The sequence below is a fragment of the Callithrix jacchus genome, chromosome 20, assembly GCF_049354715.1.
Source record: "Callithrix jacchus isolate 240 chromosome 20, calJac240_pri, whole genome shotgun sequence".
NCBI lineage: Eukaryota > Metazoa > Chordata > Mammalia > Primates > Cebidae > Callithrix > Callithrix jacchus.
The window spans coordinates 26,076,016-26,099,717 of record NC_133521.1 but is presented as its reverse complement, the minus strand read 5'-3'; the positions used below and the strand labels follow the sequence as shown (position 1 = coordinate 26,099,717).

The 23,702-nt window shown below is 46.4% G+C and overlaps 1 protein-coding gene, 1 long non-coding RNA gene and 2 other non-coding genes across 11 annotated transcripts in view; 1 reads left to right on the top strand and 3 right to left on the bottom strand.

Annotated features, from left to right (window-relative positions):
- The window catches only part of ZFP90 (ZFP90 zinc finger protein), a 28,192-nt gene extending 22,606 nt beyond the window's left edge, over positions 1-5,586 (bottom strand). For 2 of the 8 annotated variants that reach the window (XM_078357567.1, XM_008986123.5), the window contains exons 1-2: positions 5,387-5,586; positions 5,045-5,112 (exon numbers count right to left, since the gene is read on the bottom strand). Coding sequence is in view for 4 of the 8 variants with exons in the window: in XM_008986123.5 (XP_008984371.1) it covers positions 5,045-5,077 (33 nt within the window). In the remaining 4 variants the exon portion in view is untranslated. The remainder of the gene's footprint in view (positions 1-5,044; positions 5,113-5,386) is intronic. The other 6 variants (XM_078357566.1, XM_008986122.3, XM_078357568.1 and 3 more) reach the window with 3 other exon arrangements.
- A 63-nt stretch (positions 5,587-5,649) lies between these two features.
- The window catches only part of LOC103789475 (uncharacterized), a 29,517-nt gene continuing 11,464 nt past the window's right edge, over positions 5,650-23,702 (top strand). Inside the window, exons 1-2 of the long non-coding RNA XR_004737436.3 lie at positions 5,650-5,991; positions 21,502-21,674. This is a non-coding gene — a long non-coding RNA (uncharacterized LOC103789475). The remainder of the gene's footprint in view (positions 5,992-21,501; positions 21,675-23,702) is intronic.
- LOC118149829 (U4 spliceosomal RNA) lies at positions 8,494-8,639 on the bottom strand. The gene has a single exon (XR_004737539.1). It is a non-coding gene; the product is annotated as a U4 spliceosomal RNA (small nuclear RNA).
- LOC118149859 (U6 spliceosomal RNA) lies at positions 13,284-13,385 on the bottom strand. Its single transcript, XR_004737568.1, has one exon. It is a non-coding gene; the product is annotated as a U6 spliceosomal RNA (small nuclear RNA).

Sequence of the window (23,702 nt, the reverse complement as noted above, 5' to 3'; positions counted from 1 at the left end):
CCTAAAGACAAATTTTCTTAAAACTGTTCAGTGTAAATCATGTTGTTTCATGCAATCATTTTATCAGAAAATAAAATGGGGTCATTATGACTGGAAAATATAATTTGTGCTACATTAGGAGCAGAAAGCATAAAATTGATGCTCGGGCTTAAGTGGTTATGAATGTTCATGTTACCTCATGTTTGGTCTGGGCAAGGGGTTGAAGGGAGGAGTCAAATTGCCATACACTACAGGAGCTCAAAGGCTGGTACAGAGAAGGCTGGGTAAACGCACCACTCCATTCCACGTAAGAACAGTACTATAATAGGTGTGCACAGGTGCTACAGGCACGCACAGGACAGGTACCTAACCTTACCCAGGGGAAGGTGCAATCTGAGCTGAGGTTCTTTTTTTTGACCACCTCTTGTCAGCTCAGGCCGAAGCTGAGAAGGGGAACCTCTGGACAGAAGGAGCTCAGATATCCTTGACCACAAACATCCTGACCTGATTTAGCAAGTATGGCCTGGCTTCCCCTGGTGGCCCAGGAATATCTTGCCTGAGTTTGGGTGACCTAAGCCTGGTTTTGCTGGGTCTGTTCACCCTGATGATCTAACCACAGAGGTTTTGGGATCCGGAGTCAACAGAGACCAGGCCCTGACCCCTCCTCCCCATTTCCTTTCTATCAAGGAAATATCTTCTCTAACATGAAGAGTTCTGGTCTCCATATGTAGCATCTTTCTTATAAAATGTCCCTCATTTCTCTTTTCTTTCTGTTTTATTTATTTATTTATTTATTTATTTACTTATTGAAATGGGATCTCTCTTTGCTGCCCAGGCTGGAGTGCAGTGGTGCAATCATAGCTCACCGTAGCCTCAAACTTCTAAGCTTAAGTGATCCTCCTACCTCAGTCTCCCAAGTAGCTGGGACTATAGGTGTGTGTGCCACCACACCCGGCTTAAAACTTCCCTCATTTCTTACTGTTCTGGTGGCTTCAACTTTAAGAATGGCAAATGCCTTTTTCGTTTCCTAACTAAAAATGTAGTTAGGAAGAAACGTGTCATGAAGAAAAGGCAAGCCGGTGCGGTGGTTCACGCCTGTACCAGCACTTTGGGAGGCCAAGGCAGGTAGATCACTTGAGGTCAGAACTTTGAGACCAGTGAAACCCCATCTCTAGTAAAAATACAAAAAATTAGCTAGGTGTGGTGGCACATACCTGTATTCCCAGCTACTCGGGAGGCTGAGGCAGGAGAATAGCTTGAACCAGGGAGTCGGAGGTTGCGGTGAGCTGAGATCGCACTACTGCACTCCAGCCTGGCGACAGAACAAGACTCCATCTCTCTTGTTTTTGTTTGTTTGTTCGTTTTAGAACAAAATAGATGGCATTCAATTTTTTTTTTTTTTTTTTTTTTTTTTTAAGAGACGGGGTTTTACCATGTTGGCAGGCTGGTCTCGAACTCCTAACCTCAGGTGATCTGCATGCCTTGGCCTCCCAAAGTGCTGGGATTACAGGCGTGAGCCACCCCACCTGGCCGACTCCATCTCAAAAAAAATAAAAGGCAAATGAAAATGTGTAATGTTTACATAGGTACAGCTACTAATGATCCTATAGATACATAGCTATATCTATGTAAACATTCTAAATGGGTATCCTGGCTCCTCCATCTCTGCTTCTAGTCCTATCCTGCTTCAGGTGGAGCCAGTTCAGGTATCTGTTAACTATACTCAGGGGAAAGGTCCCAGTCATCGAGACACCTCTCCAAAGGAACTATATTATCAAATGTAATATCAACCTTTTTCTCCTAGGATTCATCATTCATGGCAATCTTTAAATCTAAGAAGTCGTATTAGTTCCCTGCCCAAAATCATCAGCTCAAGCTACACTGGCCTCTTTGCTGCTCCTTGAATACACCAGACACACATCCTGCTGCTAAGACTGCCCTCTGCCCAGAGCATTCTTCTCTTAGACATCAACTGCCTCATCTCCTTCAAGTCCACGGAGATGTCACCATCTCAATAAGGATAATGCTTGCCCTGACCACATCATTTTAAATTGCACCCCTACTACAAGGCCCCCACCTCCCCACTCAATCCCCCTTATGTTTCTCTACCTTTTTTCCCTCTTGAGATACAACTGCTTCCTAGGATACCACACAATTTACTTATTTACTAAATTCTTCTGTCTGCTCTCTGTAGAACGTAAGTTCCTTGAGAGCAGAGTCCTTTCTCATTTTGTTCACTAAAGTATCCCAACTGCCTAGAAAAGTGCCTGACACATCATAGGGCTCAATGACTATCAAGTGAATGAGTAGATGAATGAATGATGAATGGATGAATGAGTTATAAGGCCAAAAAGAAAAAAAGTCCAAACTTCCATTCTCCTCTACCCACTGCCAGCAGCCCACAGCCGCTGTTTTGTTACACAAAACAATGCTCTAATGAACATGCACCCATCTTATTGCCTCCCAACTCCCCTGACCCACCAAGTCAATCAGCTCTACCCTCTCCCCTTTTGTTTTGTTTTTTTTTGAGATGGAATCTCACTCTGTTGCCCAGGCTGGACTGCTGTGACCAGATCTCAGTTCACTGCAACCTCTGACTCCCAGATTCAAGTGATTCTCCTGCCTCAGCCTCCCTAGTAGGGATTACAGGCATCTGTCATCATGGTCGGCTAATTTTTGCATTTTTAGTAGAGACAGGTTTTTACCACGTTGGCCAGGGTGGTCTCGAACTCCTGACCTCAAGTGATCCGCCTGGCTCGGCCTCCCAAATTGCTGGGATTAGTCCCCTTTTGTTTTCACCTGCTTAGTTTCTGCTCCTATTCAAAGGTGACAACTCCACTAACTCCTTCCCACTGACTCCTTCCCACTAGCTCCTCTCTTAACTCCCAGCAGCCTCTGGACCTCCTCACAACGCTTGGCACCAGCTCTCGTGCTCTACTTGTGCAGGAGACTGTCTGTTCCCACTAAATTAACTTTCCAGTTAAGCAGTCACAGGATTCATTATTCATCTTTGTATTCCTCTGAGGGCGATGCTTAGAGAAGGGGAATCACTGCTAAAGGGAATTTCTGCTTGAAAAGCCGCATTTAGGACCAGTGTTTGTTCTGTCCTTCATCTCTGGTTATCATCTGCACCCTGAGTTAAATAACCCACATGGACATCAGGCCATTCCATGAGAAAGCAACTGAGCCAGAGCGCTCAGGGAACATACTTCGAAAAGTAAAGTTTAGAGTGGTCCTTAAAATTCACTGCTCAGACATGAATCCACTTTTGCCACTAAAAAGGTATCCTCCCACTATGGAAAAGACCAGAATCCCTGATGAGGTGTTAAGTCATCTAATTCTCACAGCCTATGGAAGACACTTAAAGGAGATAATAATCATGATATGCTCTGGCTCGCCTCAAATCAAAGAACTGTCTTGTTTTAGTAATGCAAGGTGTCTTACTCCTTAAGGCTCATCCCTATAAAATAGAAACATATAATAAGAAATTTATATATAAACACAGCCCAGTGTGGTGGTAGCTCATGCCTGTCATCCCAAAACTTGGGACGCTGAAGCGAGCAGATCATTTTAGCTCAGGAGTTCAAGAACAGCCTGGTGAAACCCCATCTTTACAAAAAATACAAAAATTAGGCCAGGCGTGGTGGCTGACAACTGTAATCCCAGCACTTTGGGAAGCCGAGGTGGGCAGATCACTTGAGGTCAGGAGTTGGAGAGCAGCCTGGCCAACATGGTAAAACTCTGACTGTACTAAAATACAAAAAAATTAGCCGGGTGTGGTGGGTTATAATCCCAGTTACTAGGGAGGTTGAGGTAGGAAAATCACTTGAACCCAGGACGTGGAGGTTGCAGTGAGCCGAGATCATGCCACCGCACTTCAGCCTGGACAACAGAATGCTGGACATGGTGGTGTGTACCTGTAGCCCCAGCTATTCAGGAGGCTAAGGCAGGAGATTGCTTGAGCCCAGGTGGCAGAGGTTGCAGTGTGCCAAGATCATACCACTGTACTCCAGCCTGGGTGACAAAGAGAGACCTTATCTTAAAAACAAAAAACCATGATGTATAGTATGCTTAATTTACTGTAAACTGCTTTTAAAGGACATTACTAAGTTGGTAGTTTTTTTTTTGTTTTTATTTTTTGAGACAGTCTCAAATTCCTGGGCTTACACAATCCTATTGCCTCAGCTTCCCAAAGTGCTGGAATTACAGGTGTGAGCCACTGTACCTAGCAATCTGGCATTTTCATTTGGATTGATCTTGATGTCTCACACACCTAGCAACTAAAATCGGTCATTTTTCCTTAATCCTAAATAGTGTAGATTCAAATATTCAGATACCATCTGGATCTTGATGTATTTTCACCAATATGTAAATCAACCTTAGAGTTCTGATGCTTCTAGAAAATGGCCCCTTCTGCCACAAGAATAAATGAGTTCCCGAATCAGCCTCATATTAATTAAGGTGAAGGCTGGACTTCTGGGCGGGGTGGGGGGGTGCTCTATTACATTTTTGTTAAAGCAGAAAAGGACACAAAAAGCTCTGGGAGAATCAGCCTTGGTTTTGTTTTTGGCTTTTATTTTGTTTTGTTTTTGCCTCCTTGCTCAAGAAAGCCCATCACCAGCTTCTTCCTAGACATGCTGTGACCAGGTTTCTACGGCCCGTTACGGACTCTCTAAGGGCCCTGAGTCAGAAACTGGGGCCCCTCTCTCCTCACTCGCCGATAGTCACTTCCTCCTCTACAGTGTTCCATCCTGTCACCTCACTCTCTCCATTCCATATTGCTGAGTTCAAAAAACTGGTGTAGCACACCGGATTCTCAAAACAGATACTTCCTACCGCATCCACCTCAACTCCTCTCACAAGATCGCACCATACTGGCCCCCTGGACCCCACAGCGCAGCCTCCCCTTTTGGAATCCCGTTCCCCGAAGACTGGGGTTTTGCAAGGCTAGGAGGCTCCGAGGGGGCGATCCAGCCAAGCAAGAGAGCCGCCAGGCGGAGAACAATGACTGCTCCAAACACCCCCGGGGATGGGATGCCCAGGCAGTTAGGAACGCATTGCTCACCTGGGGCGCGGCCGTCGGAGGCCTCGGGGCCATTCCTGCCTCGCCAGGGCCCGGCTCCGGGGCAGGAGCTGGGAAGAGAGGACAGGGCCCACTCACGCGGCTGCAACACCAACCCCACCCCACCCCGCCCCGCCTCCGCCCCTAAGCCACATCTCTAGCGGAGACGCAGGCGAGGACCGCAGACTCCGCCGGGGCCTGCGGCTCCCCATCCCCGAAACGAAAGGAACGGCGGCCTCCCGGACACCCCCCCCCCGGCCACTCCCAGTCCCCTTCGCAGGGTGGTGGGCGAGGCCCGGCTGACACCCGCCAAACCCAGGAGGGGTGCCGCCCCGACCCGCGCACTCGGAATCACCGCCTCTTTGGGGGGCTCCGGATTTCACCACCTCCGGCCCACCCAGAGCCTCGGGCCAGCTCCTCCCGCCCCTGCCGCAGGCTCGGTTATCTCCAAATCTGATCTGCGGAGGGGGGTTGCCCGAAGGGGCCTCCAGCGCACCGGGGCCGGACAATGGCCGCAGCGGCAGGGCAAAGCCGAAAGTGCGCCTGCGCACGCGATGCCTCGCTCCCGCAATCCCGGGGCCGCCTCGGTCGCGCGAACTACACTTCCCAGAGGCCCCCGCGCGCGCGCCCCCGCAGAGGCGGCTTTCGAAGGCGCGTTAGGGACCCTTGCGAAGGCCGAGCTAGGCGGCCGGTGAGGCTGGAGTGTGCGTGTGTCCATGTATTCCACCAACAGTCACTGTGCGCCTCCTGTGTGCAATGGGCTTGTTGCTAGCCCAGGAAGTGGGAAAGACCCTGCTTTCGGGGAGCGAGCGTACAACCCTTTGGACGAGGCTGACTATAAAAACGCAAACATATCCACAAGATAATGGTCCTGACTTCGGCTGTAGGAGTGACACAGCAAGGGAGTGAGGCGGCATCAGAGGGCGGGGCACTTGCATCTTCATCAAAAGGTAATTTCTATTTCTCATTTCAGAGAAAAGAGAAACTTCGAATAAATCCGTGGCCTCCTGAACAGTGTGCAAAGGCAAACTGTGCTACTGCCGCGTTATTTCATTATTTGGTAGCCCTTCGTGCAGGATTTTGTGTTTGGGACAAGCCAACAGTGATGGAAATTTTCAACACAAAGATAGGTCAACTTTTAGATACAGCTATTAGGTTTATGTAATTATGTCTTATATATGACAGATATTCAGTCTACATTTCCTAGATTTCGGTTTGATTTCTTAACATGAGAGCATTGCATACCAACATGGTAGAAAATGACTGCAACAAAATGTTCCTGATGTCACACTGCTTTATCAAAGGTATGAACATTCAAAAATAAATGCTTTATGCCGGATGCGGTGGCTCATGCCTGTAATCCCAGCACTTTGGGAGGCTGAGGAGAGAGGAGCCCAGGAGTTAAAGACCAGCTTGGGCAACATGGCAAAACCCTGTCTCTACAAAAAATACAAACATTAACTGGTTGCAGTAGCGGGCACCTGCGGTCGCAGCTACTTGGGGGACTGAGGTGGGAGGATCGTTTGAACCCGGAGCAGAGGTTGAGGTGGGATGTGATTGCACTGCAGCACTCCAGCCTGGGTGACAAAGCAAGACTCTGTCTGAAAAAAATAAATATAAAAATTAATGAATGCTTTCTATCACTGCTCTGTAGTCTGGGAGGCCTCTCTGAGGCAAGTGACTTAGTAGTTGCGACTTAAGAAGGCAACTGTGGGCTTGACATGGTGGCTCATGCCTGTAATCCTAGCACTTTGGGAGGCTGAGGCAGGTGGATCACCTGAGGTCAGGAGTTCGAGACCAGGCTGGCCAACATGGAGAAACCCCATCTCTACTAAAAATACAAAAATTAGCCGGGTGTGGTAGCCTGCTCCTGTAGTCACAGCTACTTGGGAGGCTGTAGCAGGAAAATCGCTTGAATGTGGTAGGCAGAGGTTGCAGTGAGCTCAGATCACACCACTGCTTTCCAGCCTGGGAGACAGATGGAGACTCTGTCTCAAAAAAAAAAAAAAAGCAACCACAGGTTCATAAGGGGGAAAGAATTACAGGCTGAAGGAACTGGAGGTGAAAAAACTCTCAGATGGGAACAAGCTTGGTGTGCTTAAAAACAGATGCCTAATGTATCTTAGCAGAGTGAGGGATAAGAGAGTGAGCAGAGCAGTGGTAGGGAAGGTAGACTGGGGTTTGATGGAGCAAGGCTTTGGAGGTCGTGATGAGGGGTATAGATTTTACTCTGAGTGTGATGAGAGCCATTGGCTTAGTAACAGCAGTAGAGTCACTTACTACTATGAGAGAATAAGAGGAATTTTTTCTGTTGTCTCAGGACTCAGAGTGAGTTGAGGATTAAGTTCTGCATTCTAAGGAAAGATGAAAACATTTGGGGCGAGAAATTCTCAGATCTTATCAAAGAAGGCTACGTGCTGAATTCTGAATTTGCCCTGTTATTATTAATCATTGCCTCAATCCCACACCTCTTTCCCAGGCTATATAAGAGTATGATCAGAAAGAAAAGGAAAAATCCCTACCTAGGCACGGTGGGTCACACTTGTAATTCCAACACTTTGGGAGGCTGAGGAGGGAGGATCACTTGAGCCCAGGAGTTCCAGACCATCCTGGGCAACATAGCGAGAACTTGTTTCTACAAAAAAAAAAAAAAAAAGCCCAGGCATGGTGGCATGCCGGTAGTCCCTAGCTACTGGAGAGGCTGAGGTGGGAGGATCAGCTTGAGCTAGGGGAGGTTGAGGATGCAGTGAGCTGACATCGTGCCACTGCCCTCCAGCCTGGGTGACAGAGTAAGACCCTCTCTCAAAAGAAAGAAAATAATTCCTCGGAAGAGCAAGCCTTCCAACTAGTGCGGAAGGCAGTGTTCACTCCTACCTGCAAGATGAATGTGAGAAAGGGAAGAACTCAAACATTGAGCCTACCCAGGAGAGGGGGAGGTTTTAAAAACTGACCTATTACCTCTCAGAGAAAGGGAAAGAGAACAATGCTGTTCGTAAGGAAAGCAACCTGAATTTCCGCTGTTTGTGTAGAAAGTGGATGTACTAGAAAATAATTGGGCTTTAGCCCCTGGGGGAGAGGTGTGCAGTTCACAACAGTAAGAGGCTGTGGAATTAACTGGGTGTGAGAGGAGCTCACACCCAGTTGGAGATGGAAGAAAGCTGAAGCAGAGCTGGGTCTTCCAAGTCTAGTATCTATTGGTTTCCCCTAAGGAATTCACCAGATGCACTTTTGCTTCTGGGAGTGTGGCTCAGCAACTTTAATGCTGGATAAAATATTTTAAAAATGTTTTAAAATGTATTGATGAGCTAGAAAACTGGTAAGGAATACAGAAAGGCCAAAAACAAAACAAAATGAATAACTTAGTAGTAGGCAGAACACAGAACACTAGCTTTCATCTGGGAATCATTTGCCAAATGAGGCAAACTTGAGCTTTTTCTTTTTCTTTTTTTCATTCTCTGTAGAGACCGTCAAAAATTAAATTGCCAATGCCGAGTATATTTCAAGTCATTATGGCAGCATATTGAGAAAAGTTTTCAATTAGCAATAATTGCGCCTCAGATAAACCTCACTGGTTACGATACTGCCACTGCATGAAGCTAAGAGCCTTGTTTTTCATAGTCCTGTAGGCATGAGAGCCAGGTGACAAAACCCTGACCCTATCCAAAGTAGAGTATCTAATAGGAGACACTCCCCATGCTGCAATAAAAATTGGAACTCCATGGATGAATACTCCCATGGTAGAGACTGCAAGGTAAATTACCTTTTTCAATCTTTAACAATGAGTAGGGGGGCTAGTTGGGGTGGATGTCTTCCTTGAGAATTTGTAACCACAAGCTGGTTCCTATGTGGAATTACAGCCTGTATTCACAGTCCCTGAGTGGTCCAAAAACCTGCAAGCTGAGAATGTAGTTTAAATTGGTTCTTGGCTAACAGTGCTTCCAGGCATCTGGAAGAATCAAACATAAATCCAGTCTGGGAGAACTCACCTTCAGTTCAGACTTCAAAGGACTTCTCCACATATAATCCCAAGAAATAGGAGCTCATAGTCATGAATCACAAACATAAAGCACATATAGAAAACATGGAACCATGAATGACAGGAAAAAAATAGTATAATAATATTTATAACAACCTCAAATATACAGAGTTGTCTGACACAAAATTTATAATACTATGTCTAATATGTTTCAAAAATCTATTTCAATAAACTAAATTTATATGTCCATATGAATAAACCAAACTTTATTCATATGGACATATTAATAAAGAAGAAGACTCTAAAATCTTAAGAATCAAATAGAATGTTAATAATGAAAATCTTTAAGTTAAAAATGTAATGCACAAGGTTAACAATAGATTAGATGCAGCCAAAGAGAAAATCAGTGAATAAAAGGTCAATCTCGGAAATTATCTATAAATAGACAGAGATGAAAAAAAGTTAAAAAAAAAAAAAAAAGCAGAGAGCTATAACATATCTAATCTGGATTCCAGAAGAAGAAAAGAAGAGAATTGAGGCAATATTTGAAAAGATAAAGGCTAAAAATTTCCAGAACTGACAAAAGATATAAATTTAAAGATTCTGGAATCCTGACACTCCAAGCCAGATAAATAAAAATAAATTTACACTGAGACACATCCTAGTGAAACTGTAGAACACCCAAGAAGATCTTTAAAAACCTAGAGAGGGCTAGGCACAGTGGGTCACGCCTGTAATCCCAGCACTTTGGGGGACTGAGGCGGACGGCTCAGACCATCCTGGCTAACATGGTGAAAACCTGTCTCTGCTAAAAATACAAAAAATTGTCCAGTTGTGGTGGCACACTTCTGTAGTCCCAGCTACTCAGGAGGCTGAGACAGGAGAATCGCTTGAACCCAAGAGGCAGAGGTTGCAGTGACCTGAGATCGCACCACTGCACTCCAGCCTGTGTGACAGAGCAAGACTGTCTCAAAAAGAAAAAAAAAACCTAGAGAGAAAAAACAGATTACCTTTGAAGGAATGAAAATTAGAAGATGGCTAGCCACGCATGGTGGCTCCCAGCTTCTCAGGAGACTGAGGCAGAGGATGGCTTGAACCTGGGAGGTGGAGGTTACAGCAAGCCAAGATTGCACCATTGCACTCCAGCCTGGGCAACAGAGCAAGACTCTGTCTCAAAATAACACCAACAATGACAACAACAACAACAAAAGCAAAATTAGAAGATAGCAACAATGGAAGACAGTTGGAATTGTATCTTCATGAATGAGGATTAAATAGAGGCATTTTTGGAAAAACAAAAAACAGAATGTCATCAACAGAGACTCATTAAAGTTGAGTGTCTTTCAAATGGAAGGAAAATGATTCCATATGGAAAGTCATATATAGACAAAGAAAGAGTGAACAAAGAAAATGGTAAATGTGTAAATCTAAATTAAAATTAACTGTATAAAACGATTATGTCTTGTGGGTTTAAAAAAAGATAAAACTAAAATCGAAGTCAGCAGAAAAAAATCAAGGTGCTGCTGATGAGAGATTAAAGCTTCTAAGGTTATTATATTGTTTTGGACGATAAAGAGGGACTTCAGTAGGCTGACTATATGTCACAAAGGTCCCTATGGCCTCTTGGTCTCTTACTTTTTCTGAATGTCAGCATTTGTTTCTCTTCCTCCTTTATGAAGAACTCATAGCCAGTCAACTGAACATTTTTCCTACCAGGGCTCTTGATTCCCTTATCCCCACGTTGTGCTGAAACTGCCCTACAAAATCCAATATCGAGTCAGCTGAAAATTGCTGGGAGAATTAGCCTATTGACAGGTTTTTTTGGGTTGTTGTTTTTCAGATGGAGTCTCGCTCTGTCGCCCAGGCTGGAGTGCAATGGCGTGATTGCTGCTCCCTGTATCCTGGGCCTCCCGGGTTCTGCCTCTCAGGTTCAAGCAATTCTTCTGTGGAGTAGCTGGGATTACAGGCGCCTGCCACCATGCCCAGCTAATTTTTGTATTTTTAATAGAGATGGGGTTTCACCATCTTGGTCAGGCTGGTCTCAAGCTCCTGACCTCAGGTGATCCACCCGCCTCTGCCTCCCAAAGTGCTGAGATTACAGGCATGAGCCACCGCGCCTAGCACCTGTTGACAGTTTTTTAACCCACTTTCCAACCCACTTCTCCACTTCACCTCCAGTCTTAGAGACATATGTTTCTTTGCTGATTTGGAGAAAAGTTCTCTCTCTGGGGATCCTTGGTCCCCAATCCCTTCTAATCTATCACCTGTATTTTTTTTATATACATTTCTTCTCACACTTTGTTCTTTCTTTTGGCTTTTGGCTTTTTTCATCAGATTTATAACCATGCTTAAATCTCTCCCTTCTGAAAGAGAGAAAGGAAGAGAGACAGAGACTGAGAGAGAGATCATTTCTTGTCCCCAGGTATCTCTCAGCTGCCGTTCTTCTTTACCCCTACCCATCTCATCTGAATTTCTAGAAAAAGTATACCATCTTGTATGGTGTAAGTCTAGAAAAAGTATACCAGCATGCCTTGTTTGACTGTAGTTTGGCTTCTACCTTTACCTTACACTGATGCTGATTTTGTCAACTTGATCAGTGATGCTAGTTGATTACTTGAATGGATATCAGGCAGATTTTATCTTACGCTATCTGGCACTTATCTCCCTGAAACTCTTTCCTCTATTGTCTACTAATACTGCCTTTCTGGAGCTCCTAGATTTTCTCTACATCCCATGTTTCTCCCCACTCCACCCATTTCCTTTCTTTTTCTTTTTTTTTTTTTGAGATGGAGTTTTGCTCTGGTCACCCAGTCTGAAGTGCAATGGTGCAATCCTGGCTCACTGGAACCTCCGCCTCCCAGGTTCAAGCAATTCTCCTACGTCAGTCCCCTGAGTAGCTGGGATTACAGGCGCCTGCCACCATGCCCAGCTTTTTTTTTAATTTTTAGTAGGGACAGGTTTTCACCATGTTACTCAGGCTGGTCTCGAACTCCTGACCTCAGGCAGTCCACCCTCCTCGGCCTCCCAAAGTGCTGGGATTACAGGCATGAGCCACTGTGGCCTGCCATTCCTTTACTTTCTTAATAAACTGCTTTTGCGTTGCACTGTGGACCTCGCCTTAAATTCGTTCTTGCGAGAGAGCCAAGAACCCTCTCTTGGGGTCTGGATAGGGACTGCTTTCCTATAACAGTAGTGCTACCGAGGTTCATCCATGTTAAAGCACGTATCAGTAATGCATTCCTTTGTACTGCTGAATAACAGTTGATTAAATGGCTATGTCACATTCTGTCTGTCTAGTCATTCATCAGTTGGTGGGCATTTGGGTTGTTTACACTTTTGGCTTTATTTTATTCACAATAGCAATACTGCTATGAATTTTTTTTTGTGAATATTTCTGTATACATTTTTATGTGGACGTATTTTTCATTTCTCTTGGGTATATACTGAGAAGTGGAATCACTGGATATTTGGTAACTCTATGTTTTACATTTTTAAAAACTGCAAATCTGTTTTTCAAAGTGGCTGGACCATTTCACATTCCCACCAGCAATGTATGAGGATTCCAATTTCTTTGCCATTGGTTGCACATCCTTGCCAGCATTTGTTACTGTCTTTTTTATTATAGCCATTCTAGTTGTGTGTGATTAACTTTATGTAGATGTCACCGCAAAAAAAGTGTAAATTAAAAAATATTTTGGCTGGGCTCAGTGGCTCACACCTGTAATCCTGGCACTTTGGGAGGTCAAGGCAGGCAGATTGAGTCCAGGAGTTCAAGACCATCCTGGGCAACACGGCGAAACCCTATCTCTACTAAAAATACAAAAAAAATTAGCTGGCTGTGGTGATGCACACCTAGTGTCCCAGCTATTCGGGAGGATCACCAGGGCCCAGGAGGCAGAGGATGCATTGAGCCAAGATCGTGCCCTTGCACTCCAGCTAGACAACAGAGACCCTGTCTCAAAAAAAGAAAAATAATCTTTTTAAGCCACACAAATATTTTTCACAATGAAAGGCAATGAACAACAGTAGCGGAAAAACACAAAACACACAGAGCACAGGAGGTGTTCAATAAAGGCTAATTGATTCCTAGAGTTTTCCCTAGAAGTATATCCACATTTTAGAGAATGACTCAGATTGGCTCTGAACAATTTGGAAGGTAACATCATTTCAGACCCATTTTCTCAACTTCTTCTTTTTCTTTTCTTCTTCCTCCTTCTCTTCCTTGTCTTTCCTCCTTCTTCTTCTTCTCCTCCTCCTCCTCCCTCTTTAAACATGAAAAGCTTCACAAATTTGCATGTCATCATTGCACAGGGACCTTGCTCCTCTTCTTTGTTCCAATTATAATATAGGTGCTGCAAAAGTGAGCACCCAACCTCTTGTATGCCCTTCTTAGGTGCTCCCTCCCAAACCTGCTCCACCTCCTGTTTATTTTGATGAATGACATCTTTATTCACATGGGTATAATAATTCTGTCTTTATCCAGCAGAGCACAACCAGCATTGCATTCAGGGCCTCACCACTGGGCCTTTCAACCCATACATTTTCTAACTCCTGACCTCAAGTGATGTGCCCACCTCAGCCCCCCAAAGTGCTGGGATTACAGGAGTGAGCCACCGTCCCTGGCCCTTCAGCCCATTCATCCTCAAACCGGGGCTATGCTTTGCCTAATTGTATCCTGTGGTGGGCAGAATCCAATCTGTCCATGGATTTGGGGTGGAGGTCACTATTTCCTCAAAGATGCTAATGTCCAGATTTCCAGAAACATCGAACATGTTTCTTTACAGGGCAAAAGAGATGCTGAAGATGTGATTAGGGACCTTGAGATGGGAAGATTATCCAGGATCAGTCTAATCACAAATATCTTTTAATATGGAGAAATTTTTTGCTGTGGTCAGAGGGAGATGTGACTATGGAAGAATGTCCAAAGAGGTGCAATGTTGCTGACTTTGGAGATGGGGGAAGAGGGCTGCAAGCAAGGAATGTAGGTGACTTCTAGGCTGGAAAATCAAAGAAAGATTATCCCTTAGAGCCTCCAGAAAGTAACACAGCCCTGCTGGTAACTTGATGTGAGCCCAACACTGTATACTTTTGAGTCTACCTAAAAGTACTTCTGAGTTTCTGCTTGAGTTATGGCCACTGTGAACTAAAAACATGACAGAGGGTCAATGAAAAACTGAGTGTAAATAAGGACTAGTCCGTGTATTTAAAGACATAAGTTGACAACAGTAAATAAATAAACTGTGATATATTCAAACACCAAATATAATAAAAGGAAGGAAGAAAATTGGCTACATTCTAAACATGATGAGTCTCAAAAATAATACTGTGTAAGAAGACATTGAGAAATACTAATAGAATCGTTTCATTTCTATAAAGTTAAGAAACAGGCCAGGCACGGTGGCTCATGCCTGTAATCCCAGCACTTCAGTAGGCTGAGGCAGGTGGATCACTAGAAGTCAGGAGTTCAAGACCAGCCTGGCCAACATGGTGAAAGCCTGTCTCTACTAAAAATACAAAAAAATTAGCTGGGCATGGTGGCACATGCCTGTAATCCCAGCTACTCAGGAGGCTGAAGCAAGATAATCACTTGAATCTGGGAGGTGGAAGTTGCAGTGAGCTGAGATTGTGCCACTGCACTCCAGCCTGGGAGACAGAGTGAGACTCCATCTCAAAAAATAAAGTTAAGACACAGACAGCCTTTATGTATAAAGTTATGTGATATATATTCTTTGAAAAAACTCTATCAAGAAAAACAAGGAAACATTTATTATACAATTAAAAATAGGCTTCCTCTGAGGAGAGGGAGAAGAGTGTGAACAAGAAGGGGTCCATCCAACCTGGGCATGGTGGCACGAATCTGTAGTCCCAGCTACTTGGGAGGCTGAGACAGGTCTCTTGAGCCCAGGAGTTTGAGACCAGCCTGAGCAACATAGTGAGACCCTGTCTCTCTTAAGAAAGAAGAATGAGGAAGGAGGAAGAAGGATGGATGAGGGGAAGGAAGAGGAAAAAAATGAGAGGAAGGAGGGAGTGGAAGGAGGAGGAGAGGAAGGAAGGAAGGGAAGCAAGGAAGGAAGGATTGATGGATTCCAGGGTCTGAATCCTGGAGCACTCCACTGTTTAGAGGAAGGAAAGAGGGAGGAGGAGGAAGAGGAAGAAGAAGAATAAAGAGATGGAGAAGAAAGTGGGGAGAAGGTAGAAGGAGAAGAAGGGAGAGAAAGAGAAGAAAGAAGGAGGAGAAGGGAGAAAAGGAAGAGAAGGGGGTGGAAGAAGGAAGAAAAAGAAGAAGCCTGTGATGGTTGAGTGTCAGCTTGACTGGATTGAAGGATGCAAAGTATTGCTCCTGGGTGTGTCTGAGGCTGTTGCCAAAGGAGATTAACACTTGAGTCAGTGGACTGGGAGAAGCAGACCCACCCTCAGTCAGGGTGGGCACCATCTAATCAGCTGCCAGTGCGGCTCGGATAAAAGCAGGCAGAGGAATGCGGAAGGTCTAGACTGGCTGAGTCTTCTGGCCTCCATCTTTCTCTCGTGCTGGATGCTTCCTGGCGTTGAACATCAGACTCCAAGTTCTTCCGCTTTTGGACTCTTGGACCCACACCAGTGGTTTGCCAGGGCGTCTCAGGCCACCCCAACCAGGACCACCCCTGAGCCCTCAACCCTGCGTACCAAGGGTCAGGGGTGCACCAGAAGTGGGGTCTGACTAGTGCAAGTCTGCTGACTGCTGCTGTGGAGGGGGCCCCGCCCAGGCTTTACGACCTGAGCACTAGGGAAGGAACCGAGCCCCTGAGGAATAGGGACTGGTTGGCAGTGAGTGCCAGAGCAGCGAGGCGCACCCCTCGACTGCCATACCGGGTTCGAGGCTCCGTCCCCTCCTCTCCGCTCCAGGTCCGCGCTCAGAGCTGGGGGCGCGGGACTCCGGGAGCAAAGCGGCAGACGAGTAGCATGGGAAGTGCAGCCCTGCCTCGCCCAGCACCTGCCGCAGTGGGTCAGGGGCAGCTGGACTCCGTTCCGGCCGTTGACGTCGGGTTGCAAGGCACAGAACTTCCCTGGTGCTGAGAGCCCGCAGCCATTTTCTCCCGCGGGTCCCTACCTCTGCATTCGCAGCGGAGACGCGGGCGGGGAGGAGAGGGCGGGGAGGGGAGGGGAGGGGAGGAGAGGGGAGGGTGGGCAGGCGGGAGGGCGTACCTCCCAGCCAATCAGAAGCCACGTAGTTTGGCGCGCTGTCTCCATGACAACGGCCTTGTGTTCCGCTAGCTACTCAGAGTTAAGAGGCGGAGAAGACCAACTCGCACATCCACTGGAAACCAGCAACACAGAGGCGGGACCAGAGAGACTGGCGGAGGTCTCCAGGTCCCCGAGTGGTGCCCCAAAGCCTCTTCAAACCCCGCGCCCCGATGGGCAAGAGGGCGCTCCTGTGCTTGGAGGGCGGAGGATGAGGCACTCAGCAGGACCTACTCGCATCCCAACCTGAGAGACCAAGGACCTGTCGTTAACGTTCAGTTGCCTTCCTTATTGCCTGCTCTATCTTACACATCCACGAGGACCCCATTCTCCATGATGTGCTTATTTCGCGTTGCATGTTTGTATCAAAACATCTCATTGTCCCCGTAAATATATACACCTACTATGTACCTACAAAAATTAAAAACAAACAAAAAACATCCACGAAGGACCGGGCTTGGTGGCTCACGCCTGTAATCCCCACAGTTTGAGAGGCCGAGGCAGGGGGATGGCTTGATCCCAAGAATTCGAGATCAATCTGGACAACATAATGAGACCCCACCTCGTCTCTACAAAAAACAAAAACAGAAACGAAAATTAGCCAGGCATGGTGGCGCACGCATGTATTCCCAGCTACTTGTGCGGCTGAGGCAGGAGGATCTCTTGAGCCCAGGAGATAGAGGCTGCAGTGAGCTATGGTCGCGCCAGGGCACTCCAGCCTGGGTGACAGAGTGAGACCGTGTCTCTGAAAAACAAACAACAACAACAACAACAAAAAAAAACAAAAGAAAACAAAACTTTAACATCCACGTGCACTGGACTTCCAGTTCCTCACTCTGCCCGGTGTGGGTCCAGCTTTCTGGCTGGGGCCTCCCCCATAGCAAGAGTATCCAAGTTCCGGTAACTTAAAACATTCATTAAAATGCCCCACCCATTGGTTTCCACGAAAACCGTGAGAAGAGTTGGGATCCAGCGAAAGTAGCCAGATCCGCTACTGTTAAGCTGGAGGACTTGTAATTCCTGGAGCAATAGGGAACCCGGGTCCCATGACGGGAAAACAAGGGTGAACCGCTAAGTGGGGTCTGGGTAGCTTCTGACCTCCTCTGCGGGGTCTGAGGCCGAGATGCGCGTCCACCTGCTTTGGATCCCGGGAAAGCGTCTCCCAGCACCCGGGTACCCTTCCTCTACTGACACCAGGTGTCTGCTTTGCCTCGACCTTCCTCCGGGTCCATCTCAAAACTGCTGAGTTCGAGCGCCACCTGCCGTCCTCTGCGACGCACTACTGCTGTAAAGTCAACAGCGTAGCAGCACTACCTGCAGGGGCGGGGCGAAGCACTTCGCATACATTATCTCAACTGAATTTAACAATCTGTGAGGTAGATATTCTCATCCCCGTTTGACACCTGGGGAAACAGGTTCAGAGAATTTAAGGAACTTGCCAAGCCCACTCTGACACCAAGTGTCAGATGCAGGATTCAAGAAGCCACCGACTCCGGAGCTGTATATACCCTCCCATGTCACAGCTGAGCCCACCGTGATTCTGTCTTCCAGGGCCCTCCAGGAGCCCTTCTGCCCTGCCTCTGACCTTTTGGGCTCACCACGGTTCTTCTCCAGGGCTTTCAGGCCCCTCTGCCGACCGCCCCCGGGTTGAGAGACAGGCTGGCGCTGATCTGATGGCCAACACCATGTGTGCAGGCCACCACACCAGAACCTGAACTGCATCAGCAAATTGTTTACTTATACGCAGTAGATTTAGGAACTAATATTCTATGAATCAACATGTACGTTTACCTATTTTATATGTTGTCATGGGGATCTCTCCCCTGCCCCACCCACCCAGCCAGCATCCCTTCCTTCATCTCTCAGTAATAGCACTCTCTTCCTTTGGGGGCAGTAATAGCACTTCTCTTCTCCCACCTCTATGAAGTTCTGGTGATGTCTGGTCAATCACAGACTTCATGTGACCCAGCAGGCCAATTAGATGCTTCCCTCTGGATGTTTTAGGTAGATGCTCTGTAGAAGGAAGCCTTTCCCCCTAGATTATAGCAGAGCGGTGAGGACTGGAAACCAACACACAGACAGGAGTCCAGGGTGCAGGCTGAGAGAGAGGGAGGGGAGGAAGAGATGAGGGATGGGAAAAGGGATGGGAGGACGGACGGGAAAGGAAGAGGCAGAGAGAGAGAAAGAAATTCTCTTTGTGCCAGTCCCAAGTTAGCTAGCCCTTCGTGCAGTTCTAGCCCAGCTCGTTTCAGTTTAATTATATGCACCAATAATTTCTTCCTGTTTTGTCCTACGCCAGTTTAAAATTGGTTCTCTGGCCTGGCGTGATGGCTCACACCTGTAATCCCAGCACTTTGGGAGGCCAAGGTGGGTGGATCACCTGATGTCAGGAGTTCCAGACCAGCCTGGCCAACATAGTGAAATCCCATCTCTACTAAAAATACAAAAAATTAGCTGAGTGTCATGGTGTGCACCTGTAATTCCAGCTACTCAGGAGGTTGAGGCAGGGGAATAGCTTCGGGAGGCGGAGGCTGTAGTCAGCCAAGATCATGCCACTGCACTCCAGCCTGGGCAACAGAGTGAGACTCTGTCTCAAATAAATAAAGTCAATAAATAAGTAAAATGGATTCTCTAACTCCAGCAACCAAAGAGTCCTGGATAATATTACATGACACTAACCACCCCCGAACTCAAAATATTCGAAACAGAATAAAGCTGGTAGTTTTCGTTAAACTTTTAATTTTCAGTTAATGATAGATGCACAAGAAGTTGGAAAAGTAGAACGAAGAGGTTCCAGATACCCATCACCCCGTTTCCCTCGATGGTGGCACCTTACATAACTCTAGTACATTCTCAAAATCAGGAAATTGATATTAGCACAATATATTTATCTGGAGACCTTACTTAGATTTTTACCTGCTTTGCATATATTTTTTATGTCTTTGTGTGTAATTCTATGGCATCGTATCATATGTGTACATTCATAGAACCATCATAAATTTAAGATACAAAACTCCTATTACCACAAAGAAACTCCCTTTGGGCTACTCTCTTATGGTGATGCCCTCTCTAGTTCCTTCTCTAATCCATGACAATCACTGATCTAGTCTCCATCTCTATACTTTTAAAATCTCTATTACTTTTAAATGTTATATAAATGAAATAATGCAGCATATGAGCATTTGAGATTGTATTTACTGTTTTTTTTGTTTTTTTTTTTTTTGAGATGGAGTCTCACTATATCATCAGGCTGGAGTGTGCATTCTTGGCAAACTGCAACCTCCGCCTCCTGGGTTCAAGCAATTCTTCTGCCTCAGCCTCCCGAGTAGCTGGGATTACAGGCATGCACCATCATGCCCAGCTAATTTTTGTATTTTTAGTAGAGACAAGATTTCACCATGTTGGCCAGGATGGTCTCAATCTCTTGATCTCGTGATCCATCCGCCTTGGCCTCCCAAAGTGCTGGGATTATAGGCGTGAACCACCAAGCCCAGCCCAGATTGTATTTACTTTTTACTCAGAATAATGCCCTTTAAGTCCACCCAAGTCATCATATGTATTAATAATTGATTCCATTTTATTGCTGAAGACTGTGCTATTGTATGGAATACAATTTCCTTGTATGGAAAACTGTAACACAGTTTGTCGTTAGTTCAGTCTAATTAAAGTTTCTTATTCAGATATATGTTGGGGAGGGCAGATAACACCAACAACAAAAAAATGGGCACTCAGCTCCCCGGACCCACTCAGTGAGCTGTGAGCATTTAGGGCCTCGTCACAGACACCCTGTGGTGATGTCTGATAGATCTGATCTTGGTCAAGTTATTGACACCTCCACAAGCCCCAGAAAATGACTTTCAGTTCAACAACAGTTCACTGAGCACCTAGTAGGCCAGGCTGTCTGAGTTCCTCTGGTGTTCTCCTGCAACCCTGGGCCAATCTGAAGGGCTCTACAAACCCTTTTTTATTTTTCATGTATTTTCATTTATATAGAAATGGGGTCTCATTATGTAGCCAGGCTGGTCTTGAACTCCTGGGCTCAAGCGATCCTCCTGCCTCCGCCTCCCAAAGTGCTGGAATTACAGATATGAGCCACTGTGCCCAACCTTCCACACACTCTTGATTCATCTCAACTGGGGTGACTCAGGCCAGAGGCAAGTGGTGTCACCTCAAGGTGATGTAGTTCTTGCAGTTAACAAGGGCCAGCAATCAGGAGACCTCACACTGGGCTCCAGTTCAGCCACCTGGCTCTCCCAGAGAAGCCCTCCTCAGGCCAGTCACTTGTCCTTTTGTCAGTTGATGGATGGGCCCCAGGAGTACCCTAGCATCCTGTCTTTGCCCTCACCCTGTGGCCTGGTCTCTTTTATCCCAGGCTTTCCTCGTGGGCTTGAATTCATGAAGAATGTCCACCCATGCAAGGTTTTCCCCAGATACCTCTGTGCTCCTGAGACAAGTTTATTCAATGACCCAGGGATGTGGTTTGTTGTGGGGAGGGGTCTGATTCCACGCAGCCATTCAAGATTTGGATGGCATCTGAGGGTCTTTGCAGCCAAGCAGAGGACTCTGCTTGGACACAAGAAAGTGGACAAGGCTGGGCATGGTGGCTCATGCCTGTAATCTTAGCATTTGGGGAGGCCAAGGTGGGTGGATCACCTGAGATCAGGAGTTTGAAACCAGCCTGGCCAACATGGTGAAACCCATCTCTACTAAAATTACAAAAATTAGCCAGGCCTGTGGTGGCTGTTCGAGATCGTGCCACTGTACTCCAGCCTGGGCAACAAAGCAAGCTCTGTCTCAAACAAGAAAAAAGAAAAGAGAAAGTGGACAAAATGAGCCAAGAATAGAGAAGGAGGGCAGAGAAAGAATGAGGGACTAGAAATTAAGATTGGGCCAGGTGAGGTGGCTCATGCCTGTAATTCCAGCACCTTGGGAGGCCGAGGCGGGCGGATCACTTGAGGACAAAAGTTTGAGACAGCCCCCGGCCAACATGGTGAAACCCCGTCTCTACTAAAAATACAAAAATTAGCCAGGCCTCGTGGCATGCACCTGTAGTCCCAGCTACTTGAGAGGCTGAGGCACAAGAATCGCTTGAATCTGGGAGGCAGAGGTTGCAGTGAGCCAAGATTGCACCACTGCACTCCAGCCTGGAGACAGAGCAAGACTCCTTCTCAATAAATATATAAATAGTAATAAAATGAACACATTGCTTGACTGGGCTTTGCTCATTTGCATTGCTTTATTCCATTGTGTTCCACTTTCTCTTCAGCCCTGTTTCCAGGTCTGTTGTTGTGTGATCTCCAACCGCCTTTCCCTCTCTGGGTTGCTATTTCATCTGTACAGTGCAGGAGCTGTTTTGGCTGATACGAAACACCGTTTTAATTTTTTTCTACCACAACTGCTAAGCCCGGTTCAACCAGTGAAGGTGTGACCTCCGCAAAGGTGAGAAAACACGAGGGTGAAAGTCAGCTGGGTCCTTCATCTCTGCCTGGATCTTGGCCTGGGCTCACGGCCTGCATGGGGCTGACGGTCACCTCACCCTCCCACACTCCTACCCCCACCCCCACCCCCTCCAACACTCCCATACCGCCTTCCCCGCCCCGCCCCAGGATTCTGGGACGCCACTGCGTTCTCTGTACCTCCCCGCCACAGTCGGGACAACACAGCAGCAGCTCCGCGGTCACCATGGAGACCCATCTGGTGTAGCCTCTGTAGCCCCCCAGCGGACACTTATGGAACCTGCAGTTCTTTTCTTTCCCTCGGGCGGTGTATTTCGCGAGCAGCTCTGTCCAGAGACCCCGGCTCTCTTACCCGGTCCCTGTATTGCTTCTCACTATCCTGAACCTGGCCACCCGCCCCACCACTCCAGCCATTTCAGTTTCTCCGCCTGGGGCCAGGCTTCTCCGGCTTTGTCACTCAGGCACAACAGCTCTAACTGCCCATCCCTTCCAGCCAGGGTTCCTGGGGACTTCAGAAGGGCTGTCACCCAGGGCACTTCCAAAGTCCCTCTCTAGAGTGTAAAAGTTTGGCTGGGCATGGTGGCTCACGTCTATAATCCCAGCACTTTGGGAGGCTGAGGTGAGTGAATCATCTGAGGCTGATGGATGGGCCCCAGGAGTACCCTAGCATCCTGTCAGGAGACCAGCCTGGCCAACATGGTGAAACCCTATCTCTACTAAAAATGCAAAAATTAGCTGGATATGGTGGTGGGTGCCTGTAATCTAATCCCAGCTACTCGGAAGGCTGAGGCAGGAGAATCGCTTGAACCCGGGAGGCAGAGGTTCATGCCACTGCACTTCAGCCTGGGTGACAGAGAGACTCTGTCTAAAAAAAAAAAAAAAAAAAAAAAAATTCGGAATTTAAATGGATTAAATGCCCCAATCAAAGACACAGACACGCAAACTGAATAAAAAGTCAAAACACATCGGCACTCTGTATCCAGATCCATCTCATAAGCAAGGACACATAAAGACTCAAAACAAAAGGTTGGAGGAAGACTCACCAATCAAATGGAGAGAAAGCAAACAAACAAAAACAGGAGTTGTAACTTTCACCCCTGACAAAATAGACTACAATAGTAACAAAGACTAAAAGAAACAAAGAAGGACATTACATAATGAGAAAAGGATCAATGCAACAATAGGAGTCAATGATCATAAATATATATGCACCCAATATAGGGGCACCCAGATACATAAGACAAGTTTTCAATGACTTATAAAGAGACTTGGACTCCCACACTAATAGCGGGAGACTTTGACACCACATTGTTAATATTCGACGGATCAACGAGATAGAAAATTAACAGGGACATTTATGATTTGAACTCAGACCTGGAACAAGTAAACTCAGTGAATATTTATAGAATTCTTCACCCCAGGTCCACAGAACATACATTTTTTTTAGTATCACATTACACCTACTTTGAAAGTGACCACATAAATGGAAGCAAATCACTCTTCAGCACTTGCACAGCATTTCACAGATTTAAACGAAATATTGGTTGGCTGTTTGTTTGTTATTTTCTTTCCTTATTCCTTCCTGTCTCTGCTGTTAAGCACAATTATCAGCATAAAAGAGGTTTTTAATACTTATTTTTAGATTGTATTCCAGCCTGGGCAATAGAGCAAGACTCCTGTTCTCTCTCCCCCTTTTCTCTTTCTCTTTCTTTCTTTCTATAAAAAAAAAAAAAAGAAGAAGAAGAAGAGAGAGTGCAAATTTGTTTTTTCTTTTATTTATTTATTTATTTTCTGAGACAGAGTTTGGCTCTGCCACCCAGGCTGAAGTACAGTGGCACAATCTCAGCTCACTGAAACCTCCGCCTCCCAGGTTCAAGTGATTTTTTTGCCTCAGCCTCTGGAGTAGCTGGGCTGCAGGGGTGCACCACCAGGCCTGGATAATTTTTGTAGTTTTAGTAGAGATGGAATTTAATCATGTTGGCCAGGCTAATCTCGAACTCCTGACCTCAGG